The 19,036-nt window shown below is 35.6% G+C and overlaps 1 protein-coding gene across 18 annotated transcripts in view; it reads left to right on the top strand.

Annotated features, from left to right (window-relative positions):
- The window catches only part of LOC147833119 (uncharacterized), a 127,404-nt gene that overhangs the window by 99,824 nt on the left and 8,544 nt on the right, over positions 1–19,036 (top strand). For 13 of the 18 annotated variants that reach the window (XR_015513486.1, XR_015513495.1, XR_015513501.1 and 10 more), the window contains one exon: positions 3,961–4,061. The exons of 2 other annotated variants lie outside the window; for them this stretch is intronic. Coding sequence is in view for 1 of the 16 variants with exons in the window: in XM_087290744.1 (XP_087146870.1) it covers positions 3,961–4,057 (97 nt within the window). In the remaining 15 variants the exon portion in view is untranslated. Of the gene's footprint in view, positions 1–3,935; positions 4,111–19,036 lie in introns of those variants that run through there. 3 more of the 18 variants (XR_015513490.1, XR_015513498.1, XM_087290744.1) reach the window with 2 other exon arrangements.

The following is a 19,036-nucleotide window of genomic DNA, read 5'->3' on the forward strand; positions in this document are numbered from 1 at the left end:
TGCTTGCCACCATCATTTCTTTCCCAGTTGACTGATTTCATATATACTACTACTATTACGCTTCAATAAGCACGCATTACATCATTAAATATGCACTAATTTTTATATATTATTATAAAGCCTAAATATTGGATCCAAAATATTTGTATGAGTCCAAAAACTTATTTTAATTGACTTTTAAACATTTTTTAGTATTTTGATTATTATTTTAATTGATTGATGGATGGATGGATGGATGGACGGACGGACGGACGGACGGACTGACGGACTAACGGACTGACGGACTGACGGACTGACTGACTGACTGACTGATTGATTGATTGATTGATTGATTGATTGATTGATTGATTGAAGTTTTTACGGAGGGAAACATTTTTGAAAACTATTTTAATCTCTCTCTAGCTGAGGAAAAAATGCAAGCATCAGAATTTTTTCCCCAAGTTCCTTTTTTGTTGTAAAGTATTGTTTTATATAGGTGGTGCAGTGGGTAGCACTGTTGCCTCACAGCAAGAAGGTCACTGGTTCAATCCCCGGCTAGGTTGTTTGGCATTTCTGTGTGGATTTTGCATGTTCTCTCCGTGTTTGCGTGGGTTTCCTCTGGGTGCTCCAGTTTCCCCCACAAGTCCAAAGACATGCGCTGTAAGTGAATTGGGTAAGCTATATTGTCCATACTGTCTGTGTGTATGTCCTGCTTCTCCAGGTTGGTGGCGTTGGGCTAACGATCCACCTCGTAACAATTAGATGCTACAAAACACCAACACAGTGTGGCTAAATATCAACTTTGATATAAATTGTCACGGGAGTAAGTATTGTTTCATATAATGTGCCAAATCAAACATAAACATACTGTATTCCTCTGTAAAAAAAACAACTACTGCAGCAGCATATCGATATGAACACAACTGCAGGTTGGTGTATGTAAAAACTGCTGAAGTGGAGATTTATGGCTCACAGCAGAAGAAAAATAAATCATTTTGAGACGCATGTGAAAAAACATTTATTGTAATAGAAATCTACATACACAAATAGATCAACTGCCACAAAAAAGAGTATTTTGCACACATAAAACACTGCCTGATAAAACAATATAAAAATCCAAAATGCCCAAAACCTCAAAATTGATGCATAAAAAAATCCGTAAGAGTTTTTTTTTTCTGCAGTGTCTCACCTTAAATCCATAACAAAGTGGGAAAACAAAGAAGGCTCTGTTGGTTTTGTCCTGTGCGTTTAATCTCAGCATGTCATAAGAACAGGACGTGTAGGTTGTGCTGGAGGATTGCTATACATACTACGAGGGTGGTGTTTTGCGCATAGCTGGAAAGGCGGAGGGAGAAACACAGGCCTTCAGAAAGTGAGATTATAGTGAGAAAAAGGACTCTGCACTGCTGTCTTTCTCATTTTAAAACATGGCATCAGCTGGCGGTAAACAGGACTGAGAGATTCACAGAAGTGAGTGATCAATACATAAAAACAACATCACAGGATGATTCAACATGCATCATGTGTGAACTAGAGGGGGTCGTGATTTACACATGCACACACACACACATTTTTAAGCACAGATGGCTTGCATGAGTAGTCAGAATGTTCTTATTTCTTATTTATATGTGTGAACTAATAATGAGTGTAAAGACATTTGGACCAGGGTTAGTTAACTATTTAATTATATGTCAGGGCTAGTCAATTAATTTGAAATAAAATGAACTAAAATACATTTAAAATATATGAACTTGTTTTATTTTTAGCTATTGTTGTTCAGGGAATATTTCTTATTCTCAAAAATGAAAAAAACAAACTGGTATAAATAAAGAAAATAATGAAAAAATACAGTAATATATTATTAATAGCTGTATTAGTTTAATGATTACTAAAATTAAGGTTGAAAATAAATTAAAAAATCCTGACATATTTAAATTTAAAAAGAGTTATTAAAATGACAAAAACAATACTATTGCAGAATTTATATATATTCCCAAAATATAGAACTACTGAAATTTAAAAGCAAAATTATTTCTACAAGAGAAATTATCAAAAAAATGAAAATATAAATATTCCGTAATGTAAAAAAGTAATGTAAAGACTGCAAAATGCAATGATCAAAACCTATTCATTGTGCGGCGAATTACCGAAAGATCTAACCATTTAATGTAATTTTGTACACACTATCTATATCAGGGCTATTCAATTGGTGGCCCGCAGATCGAACCCAGCCCCCAAGGCAATTTGTTCCAGCCCTCCAAATAGTGTGACCAAGGCATCAAAAATAAAATTAGTTTAGTCGAAAAAACGGTCGCTATAGTTATGAAGTGATGCAGGCAGCCGAAAACATTTGGATATGTTTGTAGAAAAGGTCTTTTGTACAATGCACTCATATCGTTAATAGGGATGCAATGATTAGGCGGTTTCACTATTAACAGTGCTTTAATTCATTACGGCTAATTAAAGACTTCTCAACGCTGCGTTTCTGTTGCACGGAACGAACTCCTGCAACTAATCAAAGTTATGCCAACTGTGTGCCAGTTTAAAGTTCCGAGATTGTAATGGGGCTAATATGCATGCACACTGACACTGCAGTAACTATAGCATCAGGCTGTTCACATATTATTAGTTCATTATTTCCAATAGAGAGGTGCGCATATTGGGAGCGTTGGGTGCACGGCTCGCAAACCGACCTCCAGGTACACACAGTAGAAATGATCTCACGCTGTAGTGGTGAGAGTGGTGCGAGGCTTTCAGTGCAATGTAAACAAAAGATATGTTAGACTAATTATTACATATTAATAAAATGATGTATGTATGAACGCAGATGATAACAACAGTTCATTTAAATTCTTAGGTAATAAATAGCTTAAACTAACATTAAACTAACAAATACTATTTTTTTATTCTTTTTTTTATGCATGTATTCATTGTTCTGATATTTATTTTCATTAAATTATAAAATTATAATGTTTAATTCAAAAACTTTTTCATTTATTTTTAAGTCCAAAGAGAGAAATGGACTATTGTTTGTTTTTTATTCATATTTTGTGCTATATTTGGTTACACTTTAAAATTGGAGCAGTTTTCTTGTGATTTTTCTAATTGCAACCAGAATTAATAATTGTTGCATCCATAATTGTTTTGCAGTTCAAAACATTACATATGAAAGTGTTTGAATGTAGAAGAAGCTTACTTGGGCAATACACTAATTTTGTTGTGCTTTGAAGTACAACATTTAAGTATGATTGTAAAAAAGCCACATTGTACAATGCAGTGATGTTATGTAGTTGCAAAATACAACATATTAATATTTTAATGTAGAAAAGGCCAACTTGGTTGTCTTAAGAAGCAAAAATACAGCATATGGCCTCTTCTATTGCTGTTGTGTCATCACTCATAGAGCAAGTCATATCTGTCTTTTAGGATGCTTTTCATAAACTGGCCCCCATGACAAACTAGATGAATAGCCCTGATCTATATATCACCATACGTTTTACAGCACAAGTGTAAATCTTGAAGCAAACAGATGTATCTTGTGTGATCCACTCACCGAAGAGTTTATTTAGCACAGAAGACAATGACAAAAAGAAAACTACAGTAGTTGGCTTTAAATAACTGTTTAACATAATATAGTATATTGTTATTGCAATGCCACTACATGTGTCTATCCGTCATACGTCATATACAGTATGTCAGTCATGCATAATGTGCATTTGACTGCCACCAGAGGTCAGTGACTGGAGTTTATCATTTAAGAAATTTGAAATTTCTGTTTTGAAAATTCCACTTCGTTAGATATATGTTAACCCCTTAGCGGTGTATGGGTTAGTTTAATGATGCTATTCATGCATTTTTGGAAGCTATCCAACACTATTATACAGCATGGAAGGGCCAGGATAGAATGTATAACTACTTTGACTGTGTTAATCTTTTTCTTTTCTATTATTTTTTAGTTTTTTTCACCCTTTGTTATGATAGGACAGGAGAGATTTCAGACAGGAAAGCATTGGGAGCAGAGAGAGGGAAAGGATCAGCAAGGGACCTCAAGCTGGGAATCGAACTCAGGTCGCCGTGAGCAGGTATGTCAGCGCACTGTACCACTAGGCTATTGACGCTGACGTTGACTGCGTTAATTTAACAGAAACAAAATACCAAATATGCCTTGAAGGTGAGTAAATTGGGAGGTAAATTTCAATTTTGGGTAAACCATTCCTTTAATGCACAGCAATACATTTCTGCTGATGAGGAATCAGTGATATAAGCATATGTTCAAAGGCAACTGAAACCTCTTTAAGGCCCAAGAAGAAAATCGTCATCCAGCTCTGTTCTTAAAAAACATGAGTAATACTGTAAGCTGTGTTGTTCACCAAAAAAATAAATAAATAAGTACACATAAATTCAAAGCTCGGCCTAATGCAGTTTTCCAAGCGTGACCTCTGATGATCTTTCTGATACTCATCTAGAGGCAAAACAAAGTGACTCAGCAGAATTGTAATTACATTCGTCTTGCAGCCTGCGTTATTTGTCCACTGGCCATGCACTCAACAAGAGAAAGAAAAAAACAGAGAAAAGGATAGGGAGGGAGATTCTGCCAATTCAATCAATGTAGGCTGAGCGCTGTGTGCTTCATCTACTGTATTGCCTTCAGCATGACGTCACCTATTTAACAGAGGTGCAGTTATAGTGCTAATCCATTCATGGTTGGATAATTAGGGATTTTAGTTGTTTTGAAATAAGTTGTGGAATAAAAGTTGACAGATATAAAAGCTCTTAAACTCACATTAAGCAAGTAAAATGGTGAGCTGGATATTTCTGAGGAAATAAATCGTGCTTTTGTAAAAATAAAAGGTGCATTAAAAACATGGTTAGAAATTAATGTTTTGTTTATGTGTCTTAAAATCTTAAAATTAACTATTCTCTTTTCTGTTGAACACAAAGAAAGATATTTGGAAGAAAGGCTTCCACAATAAAGGGGAAATATTACAGTTTTCAACATTCTTCAAAATGTCTTATTTTGTGTTCAGAAGAAAGAGTGAGCGAGAAGAAGGTGTGTGACTGATGACAGAATTTACATGGGTGATCTATGCTTTATAAATGTGTCAGTATGTGTTTCTCATTTAAAATTGACATATAAAGAAATGAATAATGCTTTCTGCATGTAAATTTATGTTTAAAATCATAATAAGTTGAAGACTTATTCTCAGTCCTGTGAACTTGAAGGCCCTCTGTTGTCCAGCACAATAAACTGCTTGGTGAGGAGAAGGAGAGGTGAATATTGGGTCCAATCCCAATTCTATTTTTGTACCCTACCCCTTCCCTTTGGCCCTTAAATCCGAGTGTGAGGGGGAAGGGCTTCAAAATTTACCCCTAAGCAATGGGACAGCACTACAGCAGCACCTGCACACGTCATAATATTTCATCACTATCTCTTGCTTCATATGAGATCAGATGATCGGGACTGCTGTAGTTATTCCAGTTGCTTTACTTTTTGGTATTTATCTTCAAGACATCACTGAAGGCATATATTATGTTATCATAACGATCTAATATGGCAATAAGATCTCAAGTATACTGTGTATTAACACAGTAGCCATGTTCCTCTACAGTTGAAGTCAGAATTATTATTTTTTTCCTGATTTCCGGAAAGATTGTTTCAGCACATTCAAAGCATAACAGTTTTAAAAACTTATTTCTAATAGCTGATTTATTTTATCTTTTCCATGATGAGAGTAAATAATATTTGACTAGATATTTTTCAACACACTTCTATACAGCTTAAAGTGACATTAAAAGGCTTTACTAGGTTAATAAGGTGAACTACGCAGGTTAGGGTAATTAGTCAAGTTATTGTATAACGATGGTTTGTTCTGTAGATTATCGAAAAAAAAATTAGCTTAAAGGGGCTAATAATTTTGTCCCAAAAAAGTTTTTAAAAAAATTAATAACTGCTTTTATTCTAGCCGAAATAAAACAAATAAGACTTTCTCCAGAAGAAAAAATATTATCAGACATACTTTAAAAATGTCATTGTTCTGTTAAAAATCATTTGGGAAATATTTAAAAAAGAAAATAAAAATCAAAAGGGGGCTAATAATTCTGACTTCAACTGTATGTAATCACACCAAAAACAACATTAACCTTATAGCAGACTCTGTAAAAAGCTCAATCCTATAGCCACTAGACATTTCTGATCGGGTATTCGAGTGTTATGGATTAAAGATATGGAAATTTAGCGGTTATTTTTTTGTGTTTTTTTTAAGCATGACAGTTAAACACCAATGCAGTTATGAATATATTAAAACATGTGCTTGTTTGTTGTAAAAATTCGTAATAATGAAAAAAAAATACTGATTTGTGGGTCTCCTTACTTCTGGGTGCAGCGATCCTGTCGTTGTGGCTGGTGTATTCTGGGAATTTTTTTTTTATCCTTTGGTTTCGAGTGTGGTTCTGAAAAAACTACCTCTTCCCTTTAGCCCTACACCTTCAAGATAAAGAGAATCAGGACACCCCTACCCCTTCATGGGAACGCGCAAAATGAGGGGTAGAGGTAAGGGGAAGGGCTAAGGGGCAAATTGGGATTGGGCCTTGATCTTTCCACAAATAGAAATCAGATGTAGGCTCAGACAAGAATGTAAGAGCTACAAACTGTATGTGTGAACAGACAATATACTGTAGATCCATAAACAAAATCAAAGTCAGTATTATTCATGCCAGGCCAGCAGTTTAGTGAAGAAACAAATCATGATTTTACACATATTTTTACAAATTACACACACAATGTTTTTATGTATACATTGCGCTTAGTATTAAGAATGTGACGAGGGCTTTGGCACCAGGACAGTTGCAACATTCTAAAATAGTGACAGTATTGACCTTATTCTGCAATGTGTGCTTGTTTTTGCGGTTGTTTTAGAACCTCCAATTTAGTTGGGAGAAATGACTAAGAATAAAAAAAGCAGAAAATGGCCAAACTACCTACAAACAAGTGTGTTCATGACTATACATAAAAAGTAGAGTAATATAGAATAAAAATATATCAAGCAGCATAGGAATCTGCTTTTAACATATAAAAATTAATAGTAGTGAATGAGACCGGAAGGCTCCAGCCAAAATGATTGCAATGGACTCTAATGTTTTATTAGTCATTGTCAGACAATATCCTTAATAACTCTGTCATAACAGAAGCTTTTCAGAGGCACTGAAATAAAAACGCAGTGGCAGAAATGCAAATGCATTAAAGCAACTGAATAGTGCAGTTGCTGAATTTACAAATGAATTATTTTTCTGCATAAACGTGAATTCCATCAATATTATGAAAAACATACTATGGAAGTCAATGGATACAGGTTTAAACATTCTTATTTATTTTCAATAGAACTAAAATAAATACTCTAAATGGTTTGGAAACAGTGAAGGTTGAGTAAATGATGACTGGATTAAAAATCTGCAGTGTAGTTTAGAGATCTACCAGCAGGGGCTAACAGCTTCATGCTAACCAGCAAAGTCCTGACCTCATAGTAGCAATAGCACAAATTCCAGAGCTTTCCATGGTGACACAATCTGAAAACACTGAAACACAGCATAGTGGAAAGAAGAATGATCACAGACCTCTGAAAAGTGATTAAAACATTATGAAATGGTGAGCTACCACAGTTTTACAGCCACACCTGTTATCTTGCTGTTCTCTGACAGTGAAGTCAGCCGCCGGTCATTTGATTTTCAATCACTGAAAGCTCTGAATGTGAGTTTAATAGGCGGGTGCGCCCTCTTTAGAGCTCTATTTCTCATGAGTCAACGGCACCTCAGCCACTGGCTTCCCGCCATGAGACACACCCTACGCTGCCCCTCCTCCACAGTCAGTGCCCTGCACTCTCCCACACTAAGTAGAGCACTAAACATGATCAAAGCACTGCTATTCAGAAAAGGCTAGACGCTTAATAGGCTTCATGCTAATTTGATGTAACTGTCACCCACTCAGCACATAGCATCACTGCAAAACCACCTAGAACACTCTAGCAACAATCAAAACCCCTCGGAAAAGAACAAAACATAACAACGACTTAAAACCAATAAGAATACATAGACAGCTGTATAGTAATACAACTGAAACTACTCAAAGAACACCTAAAAAGTACACATTATAAAACCCTACATTATACAAACTAAAATCACCCGAAACATCCCAGAATCTACATAGCAACAGATTAATACCACTCTGAACATTCTATCAAACATATAATATCATAAACCATTTATAACACCTTAGTAACCACATAGCAAAACAATTAAACCAATCTGAACAGTCTAACCATCGCAAAGTAAGGGAGAGTGGGGACAACAGTAGTTTTACCCAGAAATATATATATATAATTTTTTTTTTCCTTTGGTTTCTACCGCACACATGTAGAAATGCAGAACAAAAATAATTTCACTTTAAACATAAATTGCATACTGTTGCTTTTGACCCTGTTAGCAAAGACAAAAGTAATACATGGGTGTGTCAAAAGTGACCTTACAATATATGCTAGGTTTACTCTTGTTTATATTAAATATCTGTGTCACGATCACCAGCGATCTAACCTTTATTGATCGCTATAGAGAACATTTACTGTTACATGGACTGTCACCACAGGAACAACAAATCCTGTCATGCACCACACCCATGGGCGTAAGTCTGATTTAACAGTAGGGGGGACAACATATATAAAATTTCTTTCAAGCATTTTTTTGAAGGGGACACAAATAATACAGCCAAATTGTACTAATAAAGACATGTCCCTTTAGCTAACAATGGTTTCATCATTATTATTATAGCATGGAGACTATGTCATAGTGGTTATTTTCAAAGTTTTTCTCAGATTTAATGACAAAGGAAATTTTTCCTTTAAAACTACTTATTGCATTTATTGTTGTGTTGTTTACAGTCAACAGACTGACTCCTGAAGCAGAATAAATGCAGGATAAGACATTTTCCATACTCAAAATAACTGACTTGTTTACATTACACTTGTTAAAATGACCGATCATATTGTAAATCAGTAAGCCTGTGAAGTTCATCTGCTAAACAGCCACAACTCCAAAAACATTTAAAAAAATGTTCACCCCCCAATAGAATTGTCATAATCCCTTCAATAAAGCACAACACCCTTACCTGACACTGTACATCTGATTGACTCTGCTCTGCCTGTTTCTCAATCATTTCTTTTCTCTTTTGCCTGTGATTGATAATGTGACAGTAGTATTTTCATAAGCACTCATTCTTAAAGCCAAATTGCCTTAATATGTGAACTTTTTGGAATTGGCGTTTAGCTGCAATGAAAAATGTCTATTTTCTCTGTCATTTTATCCAATACATGACACTGCAATGCAAGTTTATTTGTACTGTGGCACATTTTATACACAATGGTAATTCAAAGTGATTTACATAAAGAATGCAAAACTATCATAAAACAATAAAAACAATACAAACAAAGAATTAAAAAAGGTTACCATTTTAATTTCAAAATAATTGAGTCACTTCAAACGGAATAGAAACTGATTAAACAAAAAAATACAGTGGGGTTAGTGTGCACAGTGTAGCACAGTGCTCATTTAGCAAATACACAGCTAAACAATATGCTAATTTTGGTGGTTAATGTAAAGTTAACATTACGCCAAGTCGTCACAAATGAAACAATGCAAGGGAAACGGCTTTAGCGTGCTAAGTTGCAGTGCACAACAAGCTAACGTTAACTAGATGAGTAATTTTAATCGCTAATACAGAAGATTCATGGACAATTACATCGGTAATCAGCATTTTTGACACAACTAATTTATGAACGAGTCTGTATTAACTACATTGAAGAGAATCGCTTTATTTAAGGTGAATAAAACCCCCTACTTACTGAAATTCAACATTAACTCAGCCGCAGCTGTAGACCTGAGGTGTGTCTGTGTGAGTTGGTGAGATGAGGGAAAGCATGCAGTGGACCAAACCACTTTGAGGAAGAGGAGGGGCAACTTTCTGAATGCTTTCTAAATGCATTTTCAATGATAAATGTGTTTTTCTTTTTACTAAGACAATTATTTTAGGTATATATATTTTTCACAATTTAGATTTTTTTTAATAATTTTATTTTTGGATGGGGGAGGGGTGGGGGTGGGGGGTTGTATAGTATTTAGTAGTATTTAGTATTTTAAAAAGCACAGATAAACCACCCCCTTCCCTAAACCCAACCAACTGTGTTTTGAAAAGCAATCCAGACAAACAAACATGAAAAGTTCCCTGATTTTCACTACATTTTCAGATTTTACCACATTCTCACTTTGTTATTAACTTGTTTATTTAATGTTTTGTCTTCTGTTTTTGTCTTACCTGCTTTCTGGAACTGTTTTTCACCAGACTCGAACCCAGTCATGCTCTGCATCTCAAGTCTGCCGATGTATGCGTCAAGCTGACATAGTGTTAAAACCATCAAAAACATAGAAGTACTGGGTTAACGGTTTATAGTTTAGAGTAAACCACTAATGATGTTTATGGTAAAAATTAAAATCACCATCATATGCTTTTAACGACGCTCAAAAATGAAAATTGTAGGCAGCAATTACATAATTTAACCAATAGGTGGCGACAACCAGACATCAAAAATGTGCCACTGAACAATTCTTCAAAAATGACACATCCAGCAATGAAACATGAAGTTTTATAAATAAATATCTGAATCATTTTTTGAAAATGAGACTAAAAATATATAAGGGTTGTACAAATTATAATGTTAAATGTATACATTTAGCGTTATCAGTAACAGTAGTAGTAACTGTGAATTTTTCACACTACTGAATATATTACAATTTATCTTTATGCAGCTGTTTATTTCTTCATTTTATTTTTAATAAGCTGACAGGTTCTAGGTTCTGTTTGTTAAACTAAAAGTGCCTTGCAGTACTGTTTTTGTAATGAATGGAAAGCAAACGACATTTGTCTCCTCTTTTTGGCTAATCTGAAAAATGGTCCGATCCGTGACTAAAAACCATAACATGGTCCTAAGTGTGAGATTTGTGATCTGTTGCGCCACTAGTTAAAAGCAAATGTTCTTTGTTCTTTATGTCAGCAAAAACTATTAAGTGAAGTTTATTCATAAACAAATTTCGAGAGGATCACGTGCTTATGATTGTTCACAGCTGTTCCAACTTTAGCTAATGACAGATTATTGTATCAGGCGATCCTTAACTCACTATAAAAGCTCTGTGATTGGTCGGCTTGGTAGCGCTGACGAGTCTGGGCGGGACCGAGAGCCACGCGAATGGTGCGACGCCGCGCGAGCGATTGTTTACGGAGTCCTGTGAAGGAGCTCTGGATGGAAAGTTTTGTTTTGTGTTTACCTAATAGTTAAAGTTGTTGCACGTCCGCCGGTTCCTGCCTCAAAATGAGCGAGTTTGAGCCACTTGTACATCCCGGAAGTGTTCAGGAAAAGCAAAAAAGTAGCGAAAAAACTCGACACAGAGGAACATTTACATCTCACTGCCAACTAGCGTTTCGGAAGTGTTAATGCAGACCGACAGAGACAGCGCGCAGAAGGATAAATGCACAGCCACGCGCGTTGCATGCGCCGTGGGTTACGCCGGTCACCTGACGCAGAAGTATAAATCAGGCTTTAGGTGTTCTAAGTGGTTGCTAGGCAGTTGCTAAGGTGTTGCTATGTGGTGTTTTAGGTGGTTGCTAAGATGTTGCTAGGTGTTATAGTTGTGTATAGTTGTTCTAGGTCATTGCTAGGTGGTTGCTAAGGTATTGCTAGTTGGTTTCTAAGATGTTGCTAGGCGGTATCTAAGGTGTTGCCAGGTAGTTGCTAAGGTGTTGCTAGGTCATTGCTTAGGTGTTGCTAGGTCATTACTGAGGTGTTGCCAGGTGGTTGCCTGGGTGTTCTGTCAGGTTGTTAGGTGGTTGCTAAGGCGTTGCTAGGAGGCTAAGATGTTCCTATGTGGTTGCTAATGTGTTGATAAGCTGTTAGTAAAGTGTTGCTAGGTGGTTTCTAAGGTGAGGCTAGTCAGTTGCTAAGGTGTTCTAGGTCATTGCTAAGGTGTTGCCAGCATATTCTGATTGGTTGCCAGGTGGTTGTTAAGGTGTTGCTATGTAGTTCCTAAGGTATTGCTAGGCAGTTGCTAAAGTGTTGCTTGGTGGTTGCTAAGGTGTTGCTAGGTAGTTGCTTAGGTGTTCTAGGTTGTTGCTAAACTGTTGCTAGGTTGTTCTGATTGGTTGCTAGGCGGTTGCAAAGGCGTTCATAGGTGATTGCTGAGGTGTTGCTAGATGATTGATAAGGTGTTCTAGGTCACTGCTAAGGTGTTGCTAGGTGGTTGTTAGGCGGTTGCTAAGGCGTTGCTATGTTCAATTCAATTCAGCTTTACTAAGCGTTACTAAGATGTTCTGAGTAGTTGCTAGGCAGTTGCTAACATAAATTAGCATGGTTCTAGTATGAATTAACATGTTGCTATCTTGTTTCTAGCATAAATTACCATGTTTTAACATGGTTCTAGTATGAATTAGCATGTTATTAGCATTCTTCTAGAATGAATTAGCATGTTGCTAGTATGTTTATATAAATTAGCATGTTGCTAGTATGATTAGTATGTCAATAATATGTTTTAGTATGGTTTAGTATGCTAGTATGACTGGTTTGTTGTTAGTATGTCCAATGTAAAGTCAATGATTTATTTGAAGTCTATGGGACAGTTGCTAGGGTGCTGTTAGTGGTTGCTAGGGTGTGGCTAGTAAGTTTAAAGGTCATCAGTAATTAGCAGATTGGAAGTCTGAATTAAATGAGCCCAACATTAGGTCTGTATAACAGTCTGGCACAAAGTTATGAGGTCATAAAGTTTGGTCCAATGTTAAGTCAATGGGACTTTTCAGAATTTTCCAGGTCAGTTTTTGGAAAATCGCAGGTCGGATCAATTGGAAAAAATATAGCAACTTAATTCAGTATAGTTTGGAGTTTTGGAGTTAGCTTGGTAGCTGTATTATGAACGGTCAAGAAGGAGATGCGTTCTTAGTCTAAGTAGAAGAAGAAGACGGAGGAATAATAAGTTTAAGAGGTATGACAGTACGTAGGCAGTCCAAAGACATATGGTACAGTTGAATTGGGTAGCAAAAATTGTCTGTAGTGTATGTATGTGAATGAGTGTGTATGGGTGTTTCCCAGTGTTGGGTTGCAGCTGGAAGGGCATCCGCTGCATAAAACATATGCTGGATAAGTTGGCAACCGCAGATTAATAAAAGGACCAAGCCGAAAAGAAAATGAATAAATAAATGAACATTCAATTAAAAAAAGTAAAGCAAATGTTGTCAGGACTTTTAAAAAAATTGCTTTGTTACTGTACTTACTGTTACCTCTGTTCCCCCAAATTACAGCCACTCAGAACACCCTCGCAGATGCTTTATCAACACATTCAAAACAATTAGTTTAGCAACCAAATAGCAACAATTAAAACCAATCAAAACAATTAAGCAACCGCACAGTATCACTGAACTAATCAGAACACCTTAACAACCACACAACGACATACTTGAACCAAACTGAAAAGCCTAGCAACCACATAGCTACATATTAAAACCACCAAGAACAGCCTTGGAAAATGACTACAAGCCAAAATCACTCAAATCACGCTAGCACCTGCATAGCAACACACTAAAACCACTCAGTGCACACTATCAAGCCTGGCAAACACCACTTGCATTCGCTTCATTAAAGTTTAAAGAAAATGTTTACTATGTATTTACTATTTATGGGTTTGTAATTGGTCACTCAGCAAGTAATGAACTAATATTTCTGTTTTGCAAACAGACAAATCATTCTTATTATAATAAGGTAAGGAGAAATGTAAATTGTTCCATATTTAGTATTCAAGCCATGCTCTCCAATTAAATGGGTTGCTATGAAACCCTGAATTATCTTGTCCTGCAGTTGCTTAGCATTGTTGCTGACACAGCAGCGCTACAACTGCGTTTCCTCCCAGGAAGACGCTTGTACAGTATGTGTGCATTTGTGCGTGCTTTACGTAATTCAGTCATGACCTTTGGCACGAGAGTTTGGAAGAAAGTAAGTCTAAATGAGGAGGTGGGAAGGCTAAGGAGGAAGAGAGAAAGTGAAAAGGGACAAAAGCACTTCGTCCCACACAGCAGAGTTGTGCAGTGAAATCTACAGCAGCTAGTAGGAGGACACCCACTGCTTACATAACAGCTCTCCACCTCCACACCGTACAGAGAGCAGAGATTATTGCCTCACACAAGTTATCTATACGTCCTCCTAACCGCTCCATGTACGTCTGCAGCTCTGAAGCAAGATCTGGGTTTGCTTACAACATTAGCGCCTTTGATTCAGGTGTTCAGTGATTTTAAATCAGCGTTTCCTGAATACCTCTTCATCATTCACATCGTGAGCATTATTTTAGGCTCATTCAGTGCATACACAGTGTAAGATGACATTTACACTAAACATTTATACTTTTTTTTTTGTTTTTAAACGCATACGCTTTGTTACAGTTATGATATCCACGCTATTCTGTCATCTTTGACTTGCAAAGACGGAGCATTTTGAAAATGCTAAAGTTTTTAGTTTAGAAATCTGGTGTGGCATTTTAATGTACACTACCTGAGCTATCCAAGGTTTAGGTACAACAAATAATAACCTGACTTCTAGTTGATCATTTGATATCAGAAGGGGCTTATAAGAAAGGCAAAGGCCTCTAGATTACGCTTATTTGACCGAAACAAAATATGATCATGCCATGATTTTCAATTATTTAATTAGGACAGTAAGGTCTGACTTTGAAAGACAGAAGTCTTGTCATTTAACAGAAATAATCTACAGTATAGAATATAAAGCCATGGTGCAGTTGAATAATAATTAATATTGCATTGGAGGACTGCATCCATACATCTCTGCAATGACTCAAATAACTTAAGTCATCTGTAATGGTTCTTGGAATGAACGTTCTTGCAGGACTCCCAGAGTTCATCAAGACTCTTTGGATTCATCTTCAATGCCTCCACTTTTATCTTACCCCAGACATGCTCATTAATGTTCATGTCTGATGTGTGGGCTGGCCAATCCTGGAGCACCTTGACCTTTGCTTTCAGGAAATATGACGTTGAAGTATGAGGAGGAGTGCTATCCTGCTGAAGAATTTGCCCTCTCCTGTGGTTTGTAATGGGCAGCTCAAGTGTGTTGATACCTCAGGCTGTTGATGTTGCCATCCACTCTGCAGATCTCTCATACTGAATGTAACCCCAAACCATGATTTTTTCTTCACCAAACTTGACTGATTTTAATGAGAATCTTGGGTCCATGTGTGTTCCAATAGGTCTTCTGCTGTATTTGTGATGATTGGGATGCAGTTCAACAGATGATTCATCAGAAAAATCTAACTTCTGCCACTTTTTCATGTGATCAACTAGAAATCCAGTTATTATTTGTTGTTCTTACAACTGGGATCGACGACAAGACTTTTATCAAGTAGTGTAGACAAACTTTTGAAAATTAAGTCATGGCTATTCACGACTGCTCTTTGACTGGTCATCTAAACTACTGCATGTCATTCCTTGATTCGTCTAGCCCCTCTCATATGACTAATACACTGAACCATTGATACAAGGCAGGATCTATGAATTGCCAAATTCGGACCTGGCAGGTTTTTTCTAGCCTTACATTGTCCAGTTTTGGTGAGCCCATTCTAATTGTAGCCACAATTTGCTGTTCTTCTACTGCTGTAGCTCATCTGCTTCAACATGTGTTGTGAGTTCAGAGATGCTGTTCTGTATGGTTTGGTTTAGTTTGGTTTTAAAGATGTCATGAACTGTCATTTAATAATGTTTTATTCTGTCGTCTGAGGTTCACTCATGATGTTTGAATGGCTTTTACTTTCCAAAACATCAAATTGAATAAGATGCTTTCGCACCATGCTCTTGACACTGACTTTGAGTGGTCCACTTTGATAGCTGGAATGTAAACATCCACTGGTTGAATAACAGTTCTTCAGTGTTTTTTCTGTGTTTTTCTTTCACTCTTGAATTTTACTTATGCAAAATGTCCCACAACTTCAGTATCAATTTAAGACTCCATTCAAGTTTTAGTATAGTGTTTTTGACAATCAAGCTCAGTCTTGATTAGCATCACTTGATCTATGATATATATAATTCTCTGATGAGCTTACAGATGTTCACTCAATTAAAATACTTGGGTAAAAAACCAAATAACCCAACTATTATTATTATAGCACCTTCCCAACTATGAGTTATTTTGACCCAATGCATTGGGTTATCAAATTTAACCCGATGCATTGGGTTATTTTGATTAAAAAAATTCATTCTGATATTACTATTTCTACTATTACTAGTACTACTCTTAATTTTATAATTATGGCTGTGTAAATAAATAACATGCAGTTTTCAAAAATATTGAAATTTTTTTATTTCTATTACATTTTAAGTTGCAGAAACTTAAGAATTTTTATCTGTTTAATATAGATCAGCTATGAAGTGCACGTTTGTATCATCAATATAAGAGTGCTGGTGAAATGGATATAAAAAAACACAACCCGGAGAGGTAATTTGATATAAAGAATAATAACATTTTTGCGTCAATTCTTAAATAAACTTTATAACGCAAAAAACAACATTACTTGCGCATAATAATACAGCTGTTCTGTGTCAGTGAAATAAAAAAAATTCTGTGTTATATTCTGTGAAAATCTCAAAATTTTGAACCCAACTGGTTGAGCTAAAAAAATAAATAACCCAATAAAGGTTAAAAATAACCCAACAAAACACAAAACATTTAACCCGACTGGTTAAATCATTAAATAAATAACCCAATAAAGGTTGAAAACAACCCAACAAAGCACCAAAAATCTGTAACTCAACCATTGGGATAAGTAAATTACTCAATGTTTTGACAGTGCACATTAAACAGCTCAAAATATTCTTCATTTTTTGGTTTTGGTCATACAGATAACAGTATGAGATCCTTCAATAATGTTCAATACTAATATCCACACCTTCTGAAACAGCTTCAAATAGCAATTGGGTTTATCCACAAGCAATAATTATTCTTCATTTCAGAATATGTTCAATGATGTCGTAGATGGGTACATTCCAGGATTTGGTGTTTTCTGGGCCTGGTGACAATAAAGTATTTTAGCAATAATGGCGTTTTCAGCTCTGAAAGTTACAGCATATTCTTTTGGTACAATGACCTCTTACATAACAAAAGCTCAATTAAAAGTTGAGATTTCAGTTCATGACCCCTTCAAAGAGAGGTCATTTGTAATATACTGTCACCATGTACTAGTCTAGCAAAGAAGATTTTTTCCTTCCTTCTGACCATCTGCTATAAAACCTAGTGATGATTTTGGGATAATAGCAGTAGATCAGCAGTTTCTAAAATACTGTACTCAAACCAATCCATCTGGAACAAACAACCACGCCAAGTTTAGAATGACATAAATCACTTTTCTTTCCCATTTTGATGCTCAGTTTTAACTTCGTCAGATCATCTACACTAGACAATATGTATAAATTTTAGTTTCTGCTATGCAATTGGCTGGTTAGATTTATGTTCTTCACATCTCTCTGTCCACCCATCACATCCGAGGTGATACAAATCCATGGAAACAGCACCAAAATATTTTCATGTTAACTAATAGACCATTGAAGTCTAGTGAAGCTCTCGGTTATGACTCACTATAGCTAGGCAGGTTTGAACAAGACAAAAATACAGCTCAAGCTAATATCACACCTTCATCAGGAAAAAAAGCACAGACTTTCACTAACACCTCGGTGTGAGGTTCAGAATGTGGTTTGTTAACAATGACAGAATCCTAGGATATAAAGACAGGGACAGGATGATTTAAATGCATGAAGCATCCACTAAGACTAGGATAGCGAATGCAAACACACACACACACACACATGCCCACATGCATGCATTTACACGTGGTTGTGTGGTTAAGGTCCTCTGAGCATTCTGCACTTAGTAGGTGCATTATTTATAGAACGGGACTCGTATATTTAGAGAATGCATGCATGTGTGCCAATTTTGCACAGCAACACAAAATTTTAAAATGTAAATAAGTAAAATGTAACAAAGCAGGGTATAACTATGTCAGTATATGTGAATGGTAACAATGTGTACCATTCATCTTGCTGTAAAAATATTTTTAGCTGTAAAATACAGATCATTGAATAACCTTTTACAATACAAAAATTATTTATATATACACACAGTACGTGTGTGTGTGTGTGTGTGTATGTGCGTGTGTGTGTGGGCGTGTGCGCGTGTGCGTGTGCGTGTGTGCATGTGTGTGTGTGTATGTGTGTGTGTGTGTGTGTGTGTGTGTGTAATTATACTCAGTGGTGAATTTAGCCATAAGCTGTCCAAGTCCTGCAATGCACAGTTTGTACTTTTATTGATATATTATTAATATATAATTAAAATATAATATTTTTTTTTATATCACTGAGTCTTCTTTTAAATTAATGAAATCTCTACATTTTAAATGATTAATTTTCTTAAAATGAATTTACAACAAAAAAAATTATATATATATATATATATATATATATATATATATATATATATATATATATATATATATATATATATATATATATATATATATTTTTTTTTTTTTTTTTTTATAAAGTTGACTGGACTGCTCCATGTATATTTTATTTTGTATTATTATTATTATTATTATTACACAATTATTATTTAATTGTATACTAAATATTAAATTACAATACAATTGTATTTGTTTAACTCTCACCGAACAAAATATGTAGGAAACGATGTTATATATACTTTATAGGTATAGTTTATACTTTTAGATATTTGGGGGACTCCAGATTTCCTGGGGTGCTAAGCGGCCGCTTAACTAGCTTATTGGTTAAATCCGCCCATGATTATACATGCACTTTGTATAACAATTACAATAAAACAGCACAATGTCATATTTTGTGACTTTCAGATGGAGTAGAAGGGCAGCAACTAAATTTCAATGAGACCACAATGAAAGTCTCCAAAGC

Source organism: Danio rerio, chromosome 17, assembly GCF_052040795.2.
Source record: "Danio rerio strain M-AB ecotype USA chromosome 17, GRCz13ab, whole genome shotgun sequence".
Taxonomy (NCBI): Eukaryota; Metazoa; Chordata; class Actinopteri; order Cypriniformes; family Danionidae; genus Danio; species Danio rerio.